General features: G+C 38.1%; 1 protein-coding gene across 5 annotated transcripts in view; it reads left to right on the forward strand.

Moving 5' to 3' along the window:
• Window positions 1-1576: 1576 nt before the first annotated feature.
• The window catches only part of Orc4 (origin recognition complex subunit 4), an 86971-nt gene continuing 66293 nt past the window's right edge, over window positions 1577-22254 (forward strand). For 3 of the 5 annotated variants that reach the window (XM_053800394.2, XM_070100352.1, XM_070100355.1), the window contains exons 1-4: window positions 3161-3228; window positions 5507-5658; window positions 7504-7631; window positions 9441-9612. In XM_053800394.2, coding sequence (XP_053656369.1) covers window positions 5547-5658; window positions 7504-7631; window positions 9441-9612 — 412 coding nt within the window. In that variant the 5' untranslated portion in view covers window positions 3161-3228; window positions 5507-5546. Of the gene's footprint in view, window positions 1602-3160; window positions 3229-4042; window positions 4135-5506; window positions 5659-7503; window positions 7632-9440; window positions 9613-22254 lie in introns of those variants that run through there. The other 2 variants (XM_070100354.1, XM_053800396.2) reach the window with 2 other exon arrangements.

Genomic DNA, 22254 nt, shown 5'->3' on the forward strand with positions numbered 1-22254 from the left:
AACTGTCCTCTGAACTACTATTACCTGGAGTTTACCTGGAGAGAGTTCCGGGGGTCAACGCCCCCGCGGCCCGGTCTGTGACCAGGCCTCCTTAGGTCAGTGTCCCAGGATGCGACCCACACCAGTCGACTAACACCCAGCTACCCATTTTACTGATGGGGAACATAGACAACAGGTGGAAAGAAACACGTCCAATGTTTCTACTCTGGCTGGGAATCGAACCCAGGCCCTCACCGTGTGAAGCGAGAGCGTTAACCACCAGGCCACCAGAGCCACTATACTGTAAGTTATATTCTGTTTTGTCAGTTATATTGTATTCCTCGTCTCACTGCTTATGTATACCACCTCCCATTTATCTAAACCCACTAGTGTTCTCCTGTTCCCCAATATATTACTGTACATGGACCTTTAACTAGAATAGTAATATTCACTGTCCCCGCTGTTCTTTATTTCACTAATTTATTTATATGATCGTGAGAGGGTTGTGGTGGTCACCACTGACCTGTCACATTACCTACCTGCCTCCTTCCTCCCTTTACTCCATTTTCTCCCTTATTCACCAATTATCCTTTTCATTCCTTACCTCCTATATGACAGAAATAACAAGTAGAAGTGCCCCAGCAGAGATGAACACACCCTCACACAATGAAAATAAGTCACTTACTTTTCTTGGCTATCCTAGGTAAGCTACACATATGCTATATATGATAATTTGAATGACAGTATTAATGTGTACCTGTACCTAAATAAACTTAAGTTCAATATGGGCTGCCAGCTGCTCTCCTGGCAAGATTATTATTATTATTATAATCAAGGGGGAAGCGCTAAACCCGGAGGATTATACAGCGCCTGGGGGGGGGGGGTTGTGGAAGGCATTCAGGCTTAATTCGGGGAACTGGAGCACAGATCCAATTCCCTAAATCAAGAGCCCCTCACCAACATCAAGGAACCTTCCTTGAGGGGTCTCCTGGCAAGAACTACTGACACAGTCACCATCAGATTAGCAGTCTCAGTCTCACAAGTGGCTTTTAGGACACGTTTCCATATGCAACTAATCTTGCAAGAAATTCCTAACTACATGAACGAATAAAGGACTAACTTACACAAATAACCCGCACATAAAAGAGAGAAGCTTACGACGACGTTTCGGTCCGACTCGGACCATTTCATCATTGCTTAGTTAATCTTAAGTTAATTTTAAGCCAGCCCGTAATGGTATGCATATAAGTGGCTTTGGCATGCTGCTTTTACCTGTATTTTTTGTACCTCTGTTTGTATGCTAAAATTTCTAAATAAATAAATAAATAAATAAATAAATTGACAAAGTCACATAGTGTGACTTTGTCAATGGTCCAAGTCGGACCGAAACGTCGTCGTAAGCTTCTCTCTTTTATGTGCGGGTTATTTGTGTAAACTTACTTACTGAGATATGGAAGGTATTGTCTTACTGAGAGGGAGTCTGGAAGCAGACGAATATTCACAGTACTTTAGGCAGCCTCCATGAGTCTTTGTTCCACAAGCAGAGTTGCAGATACGTGGGGGTCCGTGCTACAGCTCTTGGTACCTGTTATCACCAGGGTGTCTGGTCTTACAAGAACCAGGTAACACCTGAGACCTTCTCTGTCTTGTTCAAACATGGGGTTGCTACATCACCTAATATAACCTAATATTCGCCTATATTAAGGTCCAAGGCTACATTATTAATATCAAAGGTTACCTCACTAGTTCTTATATTACTTATTAACTATATAAACCTACCTAAACCTTCATTATAAGGTAAATATATCAATTAATATAGACTGCCTGGCCAACTATGAGGACTCAACCTCCATCCTAGAATTTTTATTTATTTTATTTATTAATTTGAAAATGATACAGTGAAGTACAAAGGAATACAGTTATTACATTGTAACATGCCAAAGCCCCTTGTATGCAAAGTATTATGGGCAGGCTTAATTATTATAATGATAAAAAAGAAGCGCTAAGCCACAAGGGGGGAGGCTTAAAATTAACTTGAGATTAACTAACCAATGATATATTCAGTGGTAAAAACATTATTGTAAACAGGTAACAATTTAGCACAAATGAGATCAAATACAAATGAGATTATTTAAATTGTATTGTGAGATATACATACAAATGAGATCAAATATATTTCTACACTCCAACAAGGCTGGTGCAGAACACCACATTCCACAGTGATTATTATTATAATAAAACAAAAGCGTTAAACCCACTAGGGTCATACAGAGATGCTGCAGAGTACTATGTACTCAATTATTTGGAGTTCTCCCGCCGCCATCAGATATACTCAATATAAATGTTTGTATTCCTAGTAAGTGATGCCAAATAATATATGTCGTGTCATATAGGTAAAACTTGGAGATTTTGGCTTAAACAGCAATGTTCTTCTTGCCGGATAAGGAAAGCTAAAATTTGTGTATGCAATAATTTCGCAAAAATTATTCTGACCCTAACGAAAAAAATATATTTCATTGTGTTTGTTTATTATTAAATTATTGTAAACTTATCTAAAATATATTTAATTGATTAGGTTAAATTAAACTGCGCTTATTATAATAAGGTGAGGTAAGTTTTTTAAGGTTCTTTTGGTACAAAATTATTAATTTTTACATTATCACCAATGAAAAAAAGTATATATCTTTAAACATAAAAGAGAAAATTTTAGAAAGGACTTAATTTTAAATGAGTTTTTGCTAAATGACCAGTTTTACCTATTTGACACGACATATATATATATATATATATATATATATATATATATATATATATATATATATATATATATATATATATATATATATATATATATATATATATATATATATATATATATATATATATATATATATATATATATATATATATATATATATATATATATATATATATATATATATATATATATATATATATATATATATATATATATATATATATATATATATATATATATATATATATATATATATATATATATATATATATATATATATATATATATATATATATATATATATATATATATATATATATATATATATATATATATATATATATATATATATATATATATATATATATATATACAAATAATATAAATATGTTTCAATTAGCATCTCTTACAAAGAAAATAAACATTTATATTAAGTGTAGCTGAGAGGCGGCGGGAGAACACTTACTGGATCATTATTCTTATTTTTTTGAGTATGTTGAAACATCACAGTTTAATGCTTTTATTGGTTTAGAACTGTGTAGCCCTTGTGGTTTAGCGCTTCTTTTTGATTATAATAATATTGGTTTAGAAAAACACGTAAGCAAACACAAACATATATATAAATATGTCCTTGTATTTTTCTGAACCAATTTGTCTATTTATTACCAAGATTTATACCAATGTATTTATTGTAAGAAGGAAGGCAGATTTATTTTAAAGAATCAGTCATTAAGAGATGAAAATATTCTCAGTGGAAATAAGTCACTGACATTTATTGGTAATCTTGGTCGGTAATTTTCACTATGTTTGATAATTGTACTTATATATACCTGTGTGTAAGTACACTTAAAAGTGGAAGTCTCAGTAAAGTGAGAAGATTAACTTTCACTTGACACTTAACAGTTTGATAGATGTATTTCCAGCAGAGCTGTATAACCCTTGCGGTTTAGCGCTTTTAATTATAATAATTTCCAGCAGTGTGTCCCCCCCCCAGGTTAAAAATTTGGATAATTCTTAAATAACAAGAATGCACAATACCATGACTGGAACAATAAACAGATAACTGGTACAGGAGACAGCAACTTGCTAAGATATTCTCATCCATTTTTGACCAGTTACAGTCATACAGTTCATGATTTTAACCATGTCTACAAGTGTAGATGATTTATTATCTCTGTAACTTGTCATGTTTGTGACCAAATCTACCTGGAGTTTATTACCTTTGTAACTTGTTCAGCTATAACTTTGGGGTCCAGTCCCTGGACCCGTTATATACCTCTGTAATCTTTTAATTACCGCCCACAGGATGGGTATGGGGTGACTACCGCCCACAGGATGGGTATGCGGTGACTACCGCCCACAGGATGGGTATGCGGTGACTACCGCCCACAGGATGGGTATGCGGTGACTACCGCCCACAGGAGGGGTATGGGGTGACTACCGCCCACAGGATGGATATGGGGTGTATAATAAAGATATTTAACTAACACAGTCCAAGTCGGGCTGAAACGTCGTCGTAAGCTCCTCTCTCCTGTGTGTGGGTTATTTGTGTATTTAACAAATCTTATCCTATTGCCTCCCATTCCTCCCTAGACACTATGACCCCTATGAGTTTACTGCTTTTCAATAAATGTAATAATAATAATGTATTAACCGACTGGCTTTTGCAGGGTTCGAGACTCTGCCCCTGACCCTGCCTCCACAATGACTGACATAACCGCTATTATTGTAACTGTTTTTCACACAATTGAGTTACTTAGCAGTTTTAGTTTTTAATGTTATAACCATGATTGGGTTTTACTGTAACTTACAACTAGGCTTTAAATAAATCATACCACAGGTGGATTGTTAGGCTTTAAATATTAAGGCTGTATAATCCTCCGGGTTTAGCGCTTCCCCCTTGATTATAATAATAATAATAATTTAAATATTAAGATATTACAAGGACCTCAGTGGAAATGAGTCTGACTGTTTTTGGGTTAACCTAAGTAATTTACACATGTTTCTAGGTAAGATAATTGTACTTTTGTGTACCTGTCTAAATAAATTTAATTACTTCATAGATTTCTGGCCTCTTGGGACTGATATTTACTTTTGAAGCTGTGCATTGAGTCACTTCCACTTCCTTGTTCCAGTGAGTCTAACTCTTTCTCAATACAGTAATAATGCTGTATGACCCATGTGAGTTTAGTGCTTCCCCATGATTATAATATTTATAACTTTATTATGTATCCCACACACAAATATGTCCAACTGTTGAAAGTTGAGACCTTAACTGTGAATGTTCATCATCTATAAATGCTTTGAACTCCAAGAGGTATCTGTTTAATACTTATTTTATTAACATGCATGTGTCAGAAGCCTGCCATAGGTATAGTAGAATTGTAGACACTGAAGTACAACTTCTGTGGATTCCGCCTTTCATCGACTTTCAACTGTTTGATAGAATTGATAAATTGGTGAAGGCATTTACTCTTTAGGAGGGAGTTGATTATAATTCTGTTCCATCCACTAGTAGTTTAAGGACAGTAATTTGAAAGGAGCTTCAACTGAATTTCACTGACCTGAGAGAAGGGAGATTAACCCCAGTATGAGCTATATGTCTATAGTTCATACAACAAATCAACTACCATCCATTATTATCATCAGTTCATAAGTTGTGATTTGGCAATATTTCAAGCCTGTTCAAAACGTAGTAAAAAGTTTTCTAAACTGTCATTTAGTTATTAACTGAAGTACTATACATTACTGAATTCTCTTAAATTTCAGAATCCACAGAACATTAACTTAGTTTATATAGTTTGGCACTATGGGATTGAAGCGACCAAGATCACTTGCTCAGTCAGACAATGAACTCTTGAAGGAGGTACAGAAGCATGTGCGGCTAAATCTGCAGCTCTGGGGAACCACTAAGGAAGCTGGTGAGTAAGACTAATTAACTGCATCTTTGGTTTTGATACTAAAATACAGGTATATAGTACATGTATTTAAATAAAATTTTCTTGACTCAAATTCAAATTTTAAAATTGTCAGTTTGTCTGGTAGTGCCTCAGTTGTAAACCAAGAAAATACACTGCTAGATGAAAATAGTTTTTCTTTACAGATTGAAAAGTTGACTGGTGGGAGCATGTGTGGAGGCAGTATGTGCTCAACCATGATGTACTTGTGACCAGTTTCATTAGTTTTTCTACCCATGGGTCTTCCCTCAAGGGAGGTTCCTCGATGTGGGCAAGGAGCTTTTGATCCAAGGAATCTGACTTGTCCTCCCCTTCCTTGGATTAAACTTGACTGCCTCCCGTTCCCCTAGGTGCTGTATAATGCCTACAGGTTTAGTGCTTCCCTCATGAATGTAATAATAATTACCCATGGAATACCTGTAACAAATTAAGCACTGAAAACTGGACACACTGGTCACAGCTCTGCTCTTAGAACTACAAATAGATAATCACACACTTACTCTCAGACTGCATTAAAGCTCTGTTTTGTATTCCACTTTTATGCTACCATTTCCACTGTGCTCTTACCATTCCTACTGCTGTTAACATTGCCAAAACTGCTTCAATTCCCATTGCATTGCTGCAATTTCCACTGCTGTCATCATTCCCACTGTTCTGCTGCCATTCCCATTACTGCTACCCCATTGGCAATATGACATAGTTCTCTGTGACAACCTTACTTTATTGGATTATCCTGGGTTACTGATCCTCTGGGTTAATGCAAGTGAAATTTTCTTTACTAAGTACACAACATTCAGATGATTAGCTAATAAGATCAGGCTGTCTGATCATGTCCTCTCCAAAAGAATGAATCACTTCGTCTGTTTCAAAGATAAGTGATTGAAAATTGAGAAATGTAGAAGCTGGCTCTGTTGGTGCAGACAGGATTTCAGTCTAGATGTGGGGCTTAAAAATCATCTTTAAAAGCATGTGAGTTTTAGTGTGTCTGTGAAGTTTCTTAAACTAATGTGCTTTCATGATCATTGGTTAATATAATACATGTAGTGAAGATTTCCCTAGGGTCGGCCTAGGAAAGGTTGGAGGGAGGGGGTAAAGGAGGTTTTGTGTGCGAGGGGCTTGGACTTCCAGCAGGCATGCATTAGCGTGTTTGATAGGAGTGAATGGGGACAAGTGGTTTTTAATACTTGACGTACTGTTGGAGTGTGAGCAAAGTAACATTTATGAAGGGGTTCAGGGAAACCGGCAGGCCGGACTTGAGTCCTGGAGATGGGAAGTACAGTGCCTGCACTCTGAAGGAGGGGTGTTAATGTTGCAGTTTCAAAACTGTAGTGTAAAGCACCCTTCTGGCAAGACAGTGATGGAGTGAATGATGGTGAAAGTTTTTCTTTTTCGGGCCACCCTGCCTTGGTGGGAATCAGCCAGTGTGCTAATAAAAAAAAATAAATAAAAATTCCCATTAATTGAAAAATTCAATAAAGTATCTGCATCTGGGGCAGGATTTTATCCCCTTACTCATTAGAAACCTAATGTTCATGATTATTGTAAACTGTGTAAATTGAACATTCACCTAAGTAGTATCAGGCTAAGGGCCATTGAAAGTCATCGTATATCAGGCTAAAGGCCATCTGAAGTTCTGCACTCAACAACCTCTGATACTCAAAATGGGAAAACAGTATCCATTCTGTACTTATCCAGCCCATGTGCATCTCTTCCAACCACTACATCCTTGATATGTTGTCATATGTCAGCAAGGAAGACATTGCATTTGCCTTGTATAACACAAGCATAATAAGAAACATTGCTTTACAGGGGAAAGACTTGCATCTTTATACAGTGTTGAGACACAACATCTAGAAGAGCTTATAACAAGAACACTAACTTTAGGAGAGAGCAACTCTGCACTTATGCTTGCTGCAAGAGGCACTGGGAAGTCTTCAGTAAGTGTTTTTTTTTTTTTCTGTTTGCTAAAATTGTGTCATTGGTATTAACAAAAAATTCATAGATTAAAGAATCAAATGGAAGATTGGATTACATGTCATGTTAATTTTCACCATTTTGAAAGATGACAAATTAGTTGCTAGCAAGAGTTGTGTAGGAATGACTGTTTAGTCAATGTAGATCATCCACAGCAAACTTGATTTTTACTATGCTCAGACAGGGGAAACACTAGAGAGAGCACTTTTTAAAAAAAATACCTTCAGTTTTGAACAAACTGGATAAAATTCAATAAGTACTTCCTCTGTCTGCAACAATTGAATTATGTATGAATTCTGAGTTGGAGCATTTTAAATTTGTCCAGCTTATGCTCTGTATATATGAGCCTAAGATCATTGTATCAGTGGTGATGAGAATTATATTTGTTATTTAGTAAATATATCAAAAGGTTGGTTTCTGAAAGAGGGGCAAGTGCTTGTGTTTACCAGGCTTCTGCAAGTGCCCAGATAGCAGCAAGCTTCCTTAGCTTGTCTCCCATTAATCAGCATGCAAAGTTCAAAATACAGGTGTTTTATAGTGCTAGATAGAAATAAAAAAAAAGCAGACTACAGTATTACATTACTGATCATGGCAAATCCAAATTACTGCCATGATAGCATAGCAAAAGTCTATGAAATATCTTATTAAATACTGTATACAGTACGTACTGTAGATAGAAACTTGTGCATCTCTTGAAATAAGCCTTTTTTTAATTGTAGAATTAATAAACTGAAGGACTCTACAATATAAAACTGTCATAAGGAAGATGAAAATATATTGAAATTGTGTAGCCATTATTTTTTAACACACTAGCAGTCACCCACCAAGTTGGTGAGCCAAAAAAAGAAGAAACATGTTCACTATCACTCACTCCATCACTGTAGGGATCTGGTCAGAAATTGGACTGGAGAAGTGACCTCTGGTTCCACCTCCAGGGCATGTGATTTTACTGCTTTTTAGTGAATACATATACAGCCTGTCCTCACTTAGCAATGTACTCGTTTACCGACGCCTCAGACTTATGACGGTCTCTGACCAGTATGCATACCTAAATAATATGAATTAGAGCTGATTTTCTCTATTCCACTTAATACAGTATACAGTACACTACTGTAAAAACATTCAAAAAATATGCCAGAAATGTTACAAATGATGCAAGAGTGACATGAAAACAATATCAAAGATGGTTGACACACACCCACCACCATTATAGTATGCTCCTCACTTAGAGACGAATTCGTTTACCAACATGGTCTTAGGAACGGAACTCTGTTGCCAAGTGAGGAGAGGCTGTAATGCAAATTCACCTTTGGTTATGTATTGAAAGTGATAGCTGATGACATATAGCAAAAAGTAGGTTGAAGATTTTTTATTTTCTGAGAAGAGGGTAAGAGTATATTATATTACATATATTGTACATGTACTGCATCAGCAGCAAACAGATTAATTAAATTTTGTGGTCTTAAGAGACAAATAAAACTACACAATGGAGAAGAATCATTCTTGACAGTGTAATTATATGAATGATGCTAGAAATATCTTCGTTTTGATAAGCCAAGTGGATAAGTGTGAAGAACTTAGCTGTTTAGGACTGATTCATTTTATTAAAGCTTGTGTTGAGGATTATTGTAACTGATTTCTTTGTAGTGGCTATTTAGGCTTGACATACTTCTTTCTTCACATTTAATTAGGATTGAAGTAAGAGTAATGGTATTTGATAGTTATGATACACATTTGAATTTGTAATTATTTTTATTATGATTTTGTTACAGCTTGTGAATACAGTATTAAAGAGGCTGGAAGAGTCAGGGACACTGACTGAAGGGATGGTGGTGAGACTTTCCGGACTTTTGCAGACTGATGACAGGCAGGCACTCAAAGAGATTACTTGTCAACTGAAACTGGAGAATGCAACTGCTGATAAAGTATTTGGATCCTTTGCTGGTTAGTTGTGTTTAATATCAAATTTTGTTATGATAGGTCATATGGTTGAGGAATTTTGTGTATTCATTTCCTTATTGTATTACTATGAAAAAGCTGCCATTGTCATAGCACTTCACATCCATTTGAATGTCCCATTTATCTCCTTTATTAGTATTGGAGTTTAGTTGATACTGAGCACAATGTTTCTGTTCTAGCTTGACAAACTGTCAAATAACAAATTCAGATGTGCATCTAAGGTGAATCTTGCAACCAAATGGTAAATTTTATAAATCTTCTTACAACACACCTGCCGTATCCCACTGAGGCAGGATGGCCCAAAAGGAAAATCAAAAGTTTGTCCTTTTTACATTTAGTAATATATATAGGAGAAGGCATTACTTGCCCCCTTGCTCCTGGCATTTTAGCCACCTTTTACAACACACATGGCTTACAGAGGAAGAATTCTGTTCCACTTCCCCATGGAGAAAATTTCATAAATACTGTGTTAAATAATGATTGTAATATATATAATATAATGATTGTTTAATATATTTATAGATGGGGTTGTAAGAGAAGTAAATGTGAGGGTCTTGACAAGAGGCGTGGAGTTAAAAGATAAGGAATCACACACAAAGTGAGAGTTGTCACAGTTGCTCTTTGCTGATGACACTGTGCTCTTGGGAGATTCTGAAGAGAAGTTGCAGAGATTGGTGGATGAATTTGGTAGGGTGTGCAAAAGAAGAAAATTAAAAGTGAATACAGGAAAGAGTAAGGTTATGAGGATAACAAAAATATTAGGTGATGAAAGATTGGATATCAGATTGGAGGGAGAGAGTATGGAGGAGGTGAATGTATTCAGATATTTGAGAGTGGACGTGTCGGCGGATGGGTCTATGAAGGATGAGGTGAATCATAGAATTGATGAGGGGAAAAGGGTGAGTGGTGCACTTAGGAGTCTGTGGAGACAAAGAACTTTGTCCTTGGAGGCAAAGAGGGGAATGTATGAGAGTATAGTTTTACCAACACTCTTATATGGGTGTGAAGCATGGGTGATGAATGTTGCAGCGAGGAGAAGGCTGGAGGCAGTGGAGATGTCATGTCTGAGGGCAATGTGTGGTGTGAATATAATGCAGAGAATTCGTAGTTTGGAAGTTAGGAGGAGGTGCGGGATTACCAAAACTGTTGTCCAGAGGGCTGAGGAAGGGTTGTTGAGGTGGTTCGGACATGTAGAGAGAATGGAGCGAAACAGAATGACTTCAAGAGTGTATCAGTCTGTAGTGGAAGGAAGGCGGGGTAGGGGTCGGCCTAGGAAAGGTTGGAGGGAGGGGGTAAAGGAGATTTTGTGTGCAAGGGGCTTGGAATTCCAGCAGGCGTGCGTGAGCGTGTTTGATAGGAGTGAATGGAGACGAATAGTTTTTAATACTTGACGTGCTGTTGGAGTGTGAGCAAAGTAACATTTATGAAGGGGTTCAAGGAAACCGGCAGGCCGGACTTGAGTCCTGGAGATGGGAAGTACAGTGCCTGCACTCTGAAGGAGGGGTGTTAATGTTGCAGTTTAAAAACTGTAGTGTAAAGCACTCTTCTGGCAAGACAGTGATGGAGTGAATGATGGTGAAAGTTTTTCTTTTTCGGGCCACCCTGCATTGGTGGGAATTGGCCAGTGTGATAATAAAAAAAAAAAAAAAAAAAAAAAATAAGGAATATAGACATTATTGCAACTTTGCCTGTCTGAAAAAAATGTACTGTTTATGGCCAAATGTAGACATTTGACTCTCTTGCAGTGTTGATGTCTTTTCTACCTAAGAAGGGTGCGTAGTAAGATTGCCAGGAAAACTGTGCACCCTACGATCCCGTGCTCCATGAGCATAAAGAGTTTTACTTCTCTTCCAAATCTGACACTACACTTGTTTATTTAGCCATTAAATTCTCTTTGGTAAGTGAGGATGAATAAGATAAACGAGGAAGTGATGGTTAATGGTTGCCTCGCCTGTCAGCTCTAGAATGTCCAGGACATCAGAGATAATGTTTAGGTCATTGGCACTGTTATCTTTGGCCATAGTTAATTCTATATACTAGTACCATCCGACTTTCAACCTGCTCGACATACGACCACTCATACTTACGACTGTACATCTGGCAGCAGGGCTGGGCGGGCTGATGCATACCACCGTACAACAGTTGACCGCTACTCTTGGCAATGCGCCATATCGGAAGAGCTCTCACATCAATCAGGCAGCATCACTTTGAGTTACCCTGCCCTATCAGCAGCCTCATACTATATTAACTGTACATATTGTACTGTATATATGTACCTGGACAGTAAATTTCACCATGGCCCTAAAGAAGTCTGAATCTTGCACTGGAGCTTGTGGCAAGAAAGGCTCTTACTCTCAACCATAAGATGAAAGTACAGTCTCTCCTCACTTAGCAACGTACTTGTTTATCGACGACTCGGACTTATGACGGGCTCTCTGACCAATATGCATACCTAAATAATGTATATTAGAGCTAATTTCCTCTATTCTGTTTATTCCAATATACTGTACATTACTGTATAAACATTTAAAAAATTACTAAGAATGTTATGAATGGTGCAAAGGTGACATTAAAACAATATCAATGATGGTTGACACAAACTCATTACCATTATAGTATGCTCCTCTTTTAGCAACGAATTCGTTTACCGATGTGGTCTTAGGAACATAGCTCCATTGTTAAGTGAGGGAAGGCTGTAATTAAACAGTATGAGGATGAAAAAAAATGTCAACAGCATTTTTAGCGATCTTCAGCTCTCCCATTCCAGTAAACAACTGTTTGTGTTGTACACAGTGTTTGTCCTAAACCTTACAGTATAAAATACAGTATTAAAAGCATAAAAAGTAAAGTAAAAAATGAAACAATAACTGAAATCATTACAATAACTGTGATGTTGATATACAGTAGTAAAATATTTAGTAAAAAGTAACATACAATACTATGTAGGTACTTTATGTAGCAAAGGTTTGATATTATGTCCTACCCAGTATGTCGGTAAGTTTCTAAGATTCAACTTGCATCCATTTTGACTTACAACCGGTTGGTCGTAACCAAGCTCGGTCGTAAGTCAGATGGTACTAGTAATATACATATACACCTACCATCCGACTTACGACCTGCTCGACTTACGACCACTCGACTTACGACCGTGTTTTTTAAGCCCAATTTCTGGGAAATAAACAACTATTTGTGTTGTACACAGTGTTTATCCTAAACCTTACAGTATAAAATACAGTACTAACAACATAAAAAGTAAAGTAAAACATGAAATACCAAAATAAAACAAAAAAATAAAGTCATTACAAAAATGTTTTGTTGATATTCAGTAGTAAAGTTCGACTTACAACCATTTCGACTTATGACCGGTTTTTCGGAACCGAACTCGGTCGTAAGTCGGATGGTAGGTGTACGTATATGTACTGTAAGTTGAAAGTTGTAGATGGAAGGGGTAATACTCGTTTATCAATTTGACATTTGCTATCTTAAAATATCGAGTGATCCTACACTATGTGAGAGGTTTCAGTTGTATGTTGGTCTTGTTGGATAAGAGCAAGTTCACATTTATGGTTTTGTTAAAGCTTCACGAAGTCAGTTTTCTTTATAAAAGATTTGGCCTTTGTCAACTAGTCAACCATATTGCTGAAGGAATACAGTGGAATCCCGGATATCGGCCAGTGCGGATATCAGCCAAATCGGATTTCAGCCGCTTTTTTGGCTGAAATTCTGCCCTGGATTTCAGCTGGCAAATCGGAAATTGGCCGTATTGAACATGTCCACCCGCAATCCGCCACGTTCATGAGTCAGTCTGGCTCTGTCTCTGGGTGGGTGAGCAACATTCCGCACATTCATCCAAACATTTCGTTATAATCCATTGTTTTTTGTGGTTGTTTATTGAGTGCGACTGCAAAAAAGCCACCATGGGCCCAAAGAAAGTTCCTAGTGCCAACCCTTTGGTAAAGAAAGTTAGAAACACGATAGAATTCAGTGACAAAACCTTGTCCCACTTCTTGCAAATCTTAGAGATGCCAGAAACAGACCTCTCTGGACAGGTTTTTGTGCAACAGGGGTGCTGTGACACTCAAGCTGGTCCTAGTGCCAGTAAAAGACTAAGAAGGGAAGTAACTCCGGGTAGGGACTTGATACCTGAAGTCCTTCTGGAGGGGGGATTCCCCTTCCAAACAATAACCTCCAACTCCCTCTACCCTCCTCGCCCTCTTCAGTATGCCAGCAAGTCTTCAATAAAGATATGTAATGTTCATTTATCATTAAAATTTGTGCTTTATATTTATTTCTCATTGTTTTGTGTATGTAAAACTATGGTTAATCTTTAAAAAATGTATTTTTTGTTAATATTTTTGGGTGTCTGGAATGAATTAATTGTATTTATATTAATTCTAATGGGAAATATTACTTCGGTTTTCGGCGTTTTCGGATTTAGGCTGACTTTCTGGAATGGATTACGGCCGAAATCCTGGGTTCCACTATACTTTTAAGTAGCATATTTTTGTCTTCAGCATTATTTATATCATCTGCAACTTGGCAGTTATGTTGATGAAGAGTTGATAAAGAGTTCTGTGGTGGTAGGTTTTTAAGAGGCATCCTTCCTCCTCCATGGGATGAGTCAGATTTTTTCACAATAACTTTTGTTGTGTGTTACGTCACATTAAACCCTGTCAGTCCTCAAGATAAGTTTTGAACATCATGAGTAGCAATAATTTTTGCCAAAATAGTCAAGTCACAGGTTTTACAGTCTTCCAAGTATTGCTTCCAGTATTGCATCTTTGATGGCAAACATCTTGCCACACAGATTGGCTTAGATGTAGTTGACATAGTTGATCATGAAAATTATGGTAAGCTTTTAAAGTTAATGATCACACCGTGATCCATAGATTTAACCCTTTCAGGGTTTTCGACGTACTATTACGGCTTACGCACCAGGGTTATTGACATACTAATACGCCTAAATTATAGTGCCTTCAAGTCTAGCGAGAGAAAGCTGGTAGGCCTGCATATGAAAGAATGGGTCTATGTGGTCAGTGTGCGCAGTATAAAAAAAATCCTGCGGCACACAGTGCGTAATGAGAAAAAATAAAGCTTTGACCCTGTCTTTGGATTAAAACAGCGACTTTGCACTGTATTTTCGTATGGTATTTATGGTTGTATTCTAGTTTTCCTGGTCTCATTTTATAGAATGGAAGACATACTACAGAAACTGAGATGATTTTGACTGGTTTCACAATGAAAAGTACCTTGATATTGAGCTCAAAGTGGCAGAAATGTTCGATTTTTATCAAAGTTCAAAAGTAAACAAATCGTGCCAAGCATCCAATACACATCAACTGGTGAGTCTGATATTCTTTCACAAGTGTGCTGATATTATTTATACCATTTCTACACTAATGCAGTAGTCTGCATAACAGTAAATATTCTATTTTTTGTAAGAACAAAAATTCAAAGTGGAAAGCAAAAGAAATATAAGAGGGGCCTGGGGATGTGACTAACGAACAGAGAACTTGTTATTTTAGTGCCCGGAATGTCTTTCTTGTTTATTCTGGACCCTATTTGGAAATTGGCATCTTCTGAAATTTGTGTGAAATTGGCAAAATTGCCAATTTCTAACCACTTTATTGGATAGTTAAAATTGGTAAATGGGTGGTTTCTTGTACTCAATCGATAGAAAAAATGGAGTTCTAGCGAAATAAATATGATTTTTGTCGACTAGTACACAGGAATTGGCCAAAAATAGGGCTCAAAGTGGTCGGAATCGCCGATGCGTAAACATTGGCGAGACCGCTAACTTCATGAGAGCATAATTCTGTAAGTTTTCCATAAAATTTCATACTTTTGGTGTCATTATGATTGGGAAAAGATTCTCTATCATTTCAAAAGAATTTTTTTTTTTTTTTCCGAAAAATTTTCGACCCTGAGAACAAGTTTAGGAGAGGGCCTCTCGAACCTGAAAGGGTTAACGAATGACATCACATTAAAGGATAAAAATTCTGGGAAGCAGTTGATTTATCCAAGTGAGTCTGTCCTTCACTTAAGAAGGATTAACGTCATCCTTTCCTTAATTTTCTCATAAACTTGTGCTTAACCATCGTTTAATTTTTTCTTATAAACACTTGCTAAGTGCCTCACATCATCACCCAAGGTACAAGCTGGCACACCTGCTATAATCAAGTTTCATCAGTATTCAGGATATATCTATATATATATATTTTGTTTTAACAAGTTGGCCGTCTTCCACCGAGGCAGGGTGACCCAAAAACAAAGAAAATTCAAAGAAAATACTTTCATCATCATTCAACACTTTCACCTCACTCACACATGATCAATGTTTTTGCAGAGGTGCTCAGAACACAACAGTTTAGAATTTTTTTTTTTTTTCAACAAATCGGCCATCTCCCCCTGAGGCAGGGTGACCCAAAAAAGAAAGAAAATCCCCAAAAAGAAAATACTTTCATCATCATTCAACACTTTCACCACACTCACCACACTCACACATTATCACTGTTTTTGCAGAGGTGCTCAGAATACAACAGTTTAGAAGCATACACATATAAAGATACACAACATATCCCTCCAAACTGCTAATATCCCGAACCCCTCCTTTAGAATGCAGGCACTGTATGTACTTCTCATTTCCATGACTCAAGTCCGGCTGTATAAAAATAACCGGTTTCCCTGAATCCCTTCACTAAATATTACCCTGCTCACACTCCAACAGATCGTCAGGTCCCCAATACTATTCGTCTCCATGCACTCCTATCGAACACGCTCATGCACGCCTGCTGGAAGTCCAAGCCCCTCGCCCACAAACCCTCCCTTACCCCTTCCTTCCAACCTTTTCTAGGACAACCCCTACCCCGCCTTCCTTCCCCTACAGATTTATACGCTCTCCATGTCATTCTACTTTGATCCATTCTCTCTAAATGACCAAACCACCTCAACAACCCCTCTTCAGCCCTCTGAATAATACTTTTATTAACTCCACACCTCCTAATTTCCACACTCTGAATTGTCTGCATAATATTTACACTACACATTGCACTTAGACAGGACATCTCCACTGCCTCCAACTGCCTCCTCACTGCTGCATTCACAACCCAAGCTTCACACCCATATAAGAGTGTTGGTACTACTATACTTTCATACATTCCCTTCTTTGCCTCCATAGATAACATTTTTTTGTCTCCACATATACCTCAACACACCATTCACCTTTTTTCCCTCATCAGTTCTATGATTAACCTCATCCTTCATAAATCCATCTGCTGACACGTCAACTCCCAAATAAATGCAGAAGCGAGGAGACTGTTGGAGGCAGTGGAGATGTCCTGTCTAAGGGCAATGTGTGGCGTAAATATTATGCAGAAAATTCGGAGTGTGGAAATTAGGAGAAGGTGTGGAGTTAATAAAAGCATTAGTCAGAGGGCAGAAGAGGGGTTGTTGAGGTGGTTTGGTCATTTAGAGAGAATGGATCAAAGTAGAATGACATGGAAAGCATATAAATCTACAGGGGAAGGAAGGAGGGGTAGGGGTCGTCCTCGAAAGGGTTGGAAAGAGGGGGTAAAGGAGGTTTTGTGGGCGAGGGGCTTGGACTTCCAGCAAGCGTGCATGAGCGTGTTAGATAGGAGTGAATGGAGACGAATGATACTTGGGACCTGACGATCTGTTGGAGTGTGAGCAGGGTAATAGTTAGTGAAGGGATTCAGGGAAACCGGTTATTTTCATATAGTCGGACTTGAGTCCTGGAAATGGGAAATACAATACCTGCACTTTAAAGGAGGGATTTGGGATATTAGCAGTTTGGAGGGACATGTTGTGTATCTTTATACGTATATGCTTCTAAGGTGTTGTATTCTGAGCACCTCTGCAAAAGCAGTGATAATGTGTGAGTGTGGTGAAAGTGTTGAATGATGATGAAAGTATTTTCTTTTTGGGGATTTTCTTTCTTTTTTGGGTCACCCTGCCTCGGTGGGAGACGACCGACTTGTTAAAAAAAAAAAAAAAAAAAATCACTTCTTCTATACTCCTCCTCTCCAATTTGATATCCATTTTTCTTTATCTAAATTATTTGATACCCTCATCACCTTACTCTTTTCTATGTTCACTTTCAACTTTCTACCTTTACACACACTCCCAAATTCGTCCACTAACCTTTGCAGTTTTTCTTTAGAATCTCCCATAAGCACAGTATCATCAGCAAAAAGTAACTGTGTCACTTCCCATTTTGTATTTGATTCCCCATAATTTAATCCCACCCCTCTCCCAAACACCCTAGCATTTACTTCTTTTACAACCCCATCTATAAATATATTAAACAACCATGGTGACATTACACATCCCTGTCTAAGACCTACTTTTACCAGGAAGTAGTCTCCCTCTCTTCTACACACCCTAACCTGAGCCTCACTATCCTCATAAAAACTCTTTACAGCATTTAGTAACTTACCACCTATTCCATATGAACATTAAAATGGTATAAAATACCGACAGGTTGTTAGGTAAGACACATATGCAACAGTTAGGTATCTTTATTTCGAAACGTTTCACCTACACAGTAGGCTTCTTCAGTCGAGTACAGAAAAGTTGATAGAAGCAGAAGATACTTGAAGACGATGTAATCAGTCCATCACCCTTAAAGTTTTGAGGTGGTCAGTCCCTCAGTCTGGAGAAGAGCATTGTTCCATAGTATCAAGTATCTTCTGCTTCTATCAACTTTTCTGTACTCGACTGAAGAAGCCTACTGTGTAGGCGAAACGTTTCGAAATAAAGATACCTAACTGTTGCATATGTGTCTTACCTAACAACCTATTCCATATACTTGCAACATCTGCCACATTGCTTCTGTATCCACTCTATCATATGCCTTTTCTAAAGCCATAAATGCAGTCCATATATATATATTCTTCTTCTTTCAACGTACCGCCCGTATCCCACCAAGGTGGGGTGGCCCAAAAGGAAAAACGAAAGTTTCTCCTTTTAAATTTAGTAATATGTACAGTAGCAGGGGTTACTAGCCCCTTGCTCCTGGCATTTTAGTTGCCTCTTACGACACTCATGGCTTACGGAGGAAGAATTCTGTTCCACTTCCCCATGGAGGTAAGAGGAAATAAACAAGAACAAGAACTAGTAAGAAAAATAGAAGAAAACCCAGAGGGGTGTGTATATATATATATGCTTGTACATGTATGTGTAGTGTGACCTAAGTGTAAGTAGAAGTAGCAAGACATGCCATAAACCTTGCATGTTTATGAGACAGAAAAATGGACACCAGCAATCCTACCATCATGTAAAACAATTACAGGTTTCCGTTTTACACTCACTTGGCAGGACGGTAGTACCTCCCTGGGCGGTTGCTGTCTATCAACCTACTACCTAGGATATATACACCTACCATCCTACTTACGACCAAGCTTGGTCCCGACCAACCAGTCGTAAGTCGAAATGGACGTAAGTCGAACCTTTGAAAATTGCCGACATATTGGGTAGGGCATAATGTCAAAACTTTCCTACATAAACTACCTACATAATACTGTAATGTAATGTACAATCATTATTTCATTCTTTTTACCATAATTTACTTCTGTTGTTGTATTTTAACCCTTTGACTGTTTCAGGCCCCTCTCTGAAACTGTCATTCTATGTCGCCAAATATTAAAAAAAAAAAAAAATTATTTTTTCTTATGAAAATGTTAGGAATATTTTTCTGAGTGTTTTAAGCCTAAAAAATTTTTTTTGTCATCAGTACTTACCGAGATATAGAGCCGCAAAGTTTGCAGAAAGTGACGTGCGTACGGCAACAGCGGCGACTGCCGCCCACCTGGTATTCTTTTATTTACTCTAATTCAAAGGTTTCTTGCATTTTTCAATATTTTTCTGTTCCAGGTAACTTATGTGGCCTGTGAGACCAATGTAAGGTGCATTGTTCAAATATACACTCATTGTTTACAACACAATAACAGAACAAACTTTATCACTATTATTTTGTGTATACACTTTGTTTACACAAACAAACAATACAAAACAATGTTTATTACTATTGTTCCATAATATATATACATATGTACAGTCACTAAACACGTTCCTAGAACTGCTGCAGCTTGTGGAACTCTTTGAAACATGGGTATATGCAGAGGGGCACTTGACACTCCTCACACATAAAACGAGTGTCTCTGTGTGTTTGTGGGCGTTTTGTGGTATGTGTACATACATAACACCTCTTCTGAGCATTTTTCTTGGCAGTAGTAGGAGGCAGTTGCATGGGGTAGTGATAACCAGGCCTGAAACGAGATGACGTGTGTTGGTAATTTCGTGGGCGCTGGTCTATTGCAGGTGTTGCTCCTTGGTACTTTGCAATTATTTGTCTGATTACTGACAAGCAAAATTCACCATATTTTGGTGTTTGTTGGTCTTCAACTTGTATATGTTATAAGCATTCAGCATAGAGATATCAACAAGATGGAAAAAAAGTTTTATATACCACTTATAACTCTTGCTTACACAGTCTGCAAACCCAATCTGCATGTCACATTTGCCCACTAAGCGCATATTGAGGTTGTAGTCCATGACAGCTGCAGGCTTTAGAATGGGTTCATTGGTCTTTCTGTTGTGCCTGCCACTGTGTACCATTTCGTTTCGGTGAACTGATGTCAATAATGTGACATCACGTTTGTCATGCCACCGAAATGCCATGATGTCATTGGCAGCAAAGGCTTGCACCTCACCTCTGCGAGTGCCAGCATCGAACCTTGGCATATGTTTACGATTACGATGCACTGTGCCACACTTGTCTGTCAAGTTCACTCGCAAGAAATCACTGAGTAAGGGGCTTGTGTACCAGTTATCAGTAAATAACATATGCCCCTTACCAAGATATTGTTCCATCATTGTTCGAACCACATCACCAGAGATACCCAATAACTTCATGGTATCTCTCAAAGTATTACTGCCAGTGTACACAATGATATCCAAAACTAGACCACTTCTGCAATCACACAGTACAAATAGCTTTATACCAAAGTGTTTCCTCTTGCTTGGTATATATTGCTTGAATGAGAGTCTTCCTTTGAATAAAATCAAGGACTCATCAATAACAAGCTTCCTGAAGGGATAAAAATACATGCAGCACTTTTGTTTCAGGTACATAAATACATTTCTTATCTTATATAACCTGTCGCTTCTGTCAGGCCTGGTTTTGTCTGAAAAGTGTAACATACATAACAGTATCAGGAAACGATTGACACCTATAATGTCACTAAAACCCTGGAGTTGAAATCAGGCGTTCTGTTGCCCAGTATGTGGTGACAGTGTGCTTATACACATGTGACATAAGCATTATTGTGGCAAAAAACAGGTACATCTCTGCCACAGTTTTCTCCTTCCACTTGTGTAGCCGTGATTTTGGTGAGAGAATTGTATTTGCCATGGTGTAATCACACTATGTGTTTGTTTCCCTGACAATGATGTCCATCGAAGAATAACTCAAAGCAGTCCAGTTCACTGGCATTGTTCCCAAGTGGACATGATAGCTTTATTCCACTTCGTGTTTCATCAAAGTCATGGGGACTGGGAACAAACTTGTCACCGTCCTGCCAATCCCAAATGCGGTCTGCTGGTGGGGTCTGGATATTGTACCATGGTTGTGGTTGTGCAGGTTGTGGGAGTGTGGGGTCGGGTGAGGCTGGTTGTTGTGCAGAGTCAGCAGCGTGGGTAGCAGCGTGGCCCGCTGATGGTGCCACATGGGCCGTGCCACCCTCACTATCACCACCACTGCCTGCTCCCTCACTCACATCATTCATACCCATCGTTACAATATCGTCATCTTCACTATCAGGTCGTGGTGTAGGGCCACGGGATGTGCTCCCAGAGTTTCTCCTTCCCCTTGGAACAATATATGAAACACTACCAGACCGCATGCTACGTCGTACATACTGCCGCTTCACTGGGGAATATTCACCCTCACTGTCACTAGAACTGCTTTCAATGACCTTGAAATCACTATCACATTCACTGCTTTCATCTGGGTGTTGTACACGACCAAATAGTTTCCTCTTTCGTCCTGGTACAGGCGAACGTGAACGTGAACAAGCCGGCCCAGCATCAGAGGTGGAAGGTTGTGGGTCATCTGGGTTTTCATCACTAATTACGTTATCCTGGGCACTTTTTCCAGTAACACTCCTAAACCCTGGAATTCACTGTCACTGACATTTTCATCGCTGTTAGAGCTATCACTTGGGAACAAAAGACCTCCAATCCGCCGAGGAGTGAGGAACTTCTTACCGAGAGGCATGGTGAAAATGGACTAACAAGATGGCGTTCCCACAATGCACTGCTGGGTTCCAGATTTTTTTCATAGGGTGCACACCAACCACTGAGACCCATTCTCTCTCATGTAGGCCTACCAGGCCTTTCTCGCTTGATTTGAAGCTGCTAGAATTTGTGCGTATAAATACGTCAGAAACATTGGCTCGTAAGACGTATTTATACATCGTAAACAGTCAAAGGGTTAGTTATTTATGTACTGTATATAATGTATACATGGTAGTGATATATGTATTGTAAATTTTACATCGCATACAGTATCATATGATACTATTATCTTTATGTATTGTCGACACAGTG

This window comes from Cherax quadricarinatus, chromosome 72 (assembly GCF_038502225.1).
Source record: "Cherax quadricarinatus isolate ZL_2023a chromosome 72, ASM3850222v1, whole genome shotgun sequence".
In the NCBI taxonomy this organism is placed as follows: domain Eukaryota; kingdom Metazoa; phylum Arthropoda; class Malacostraca; order Decapoda; family Parastacidae; genus Cherax; species Cherax quadricarinatus.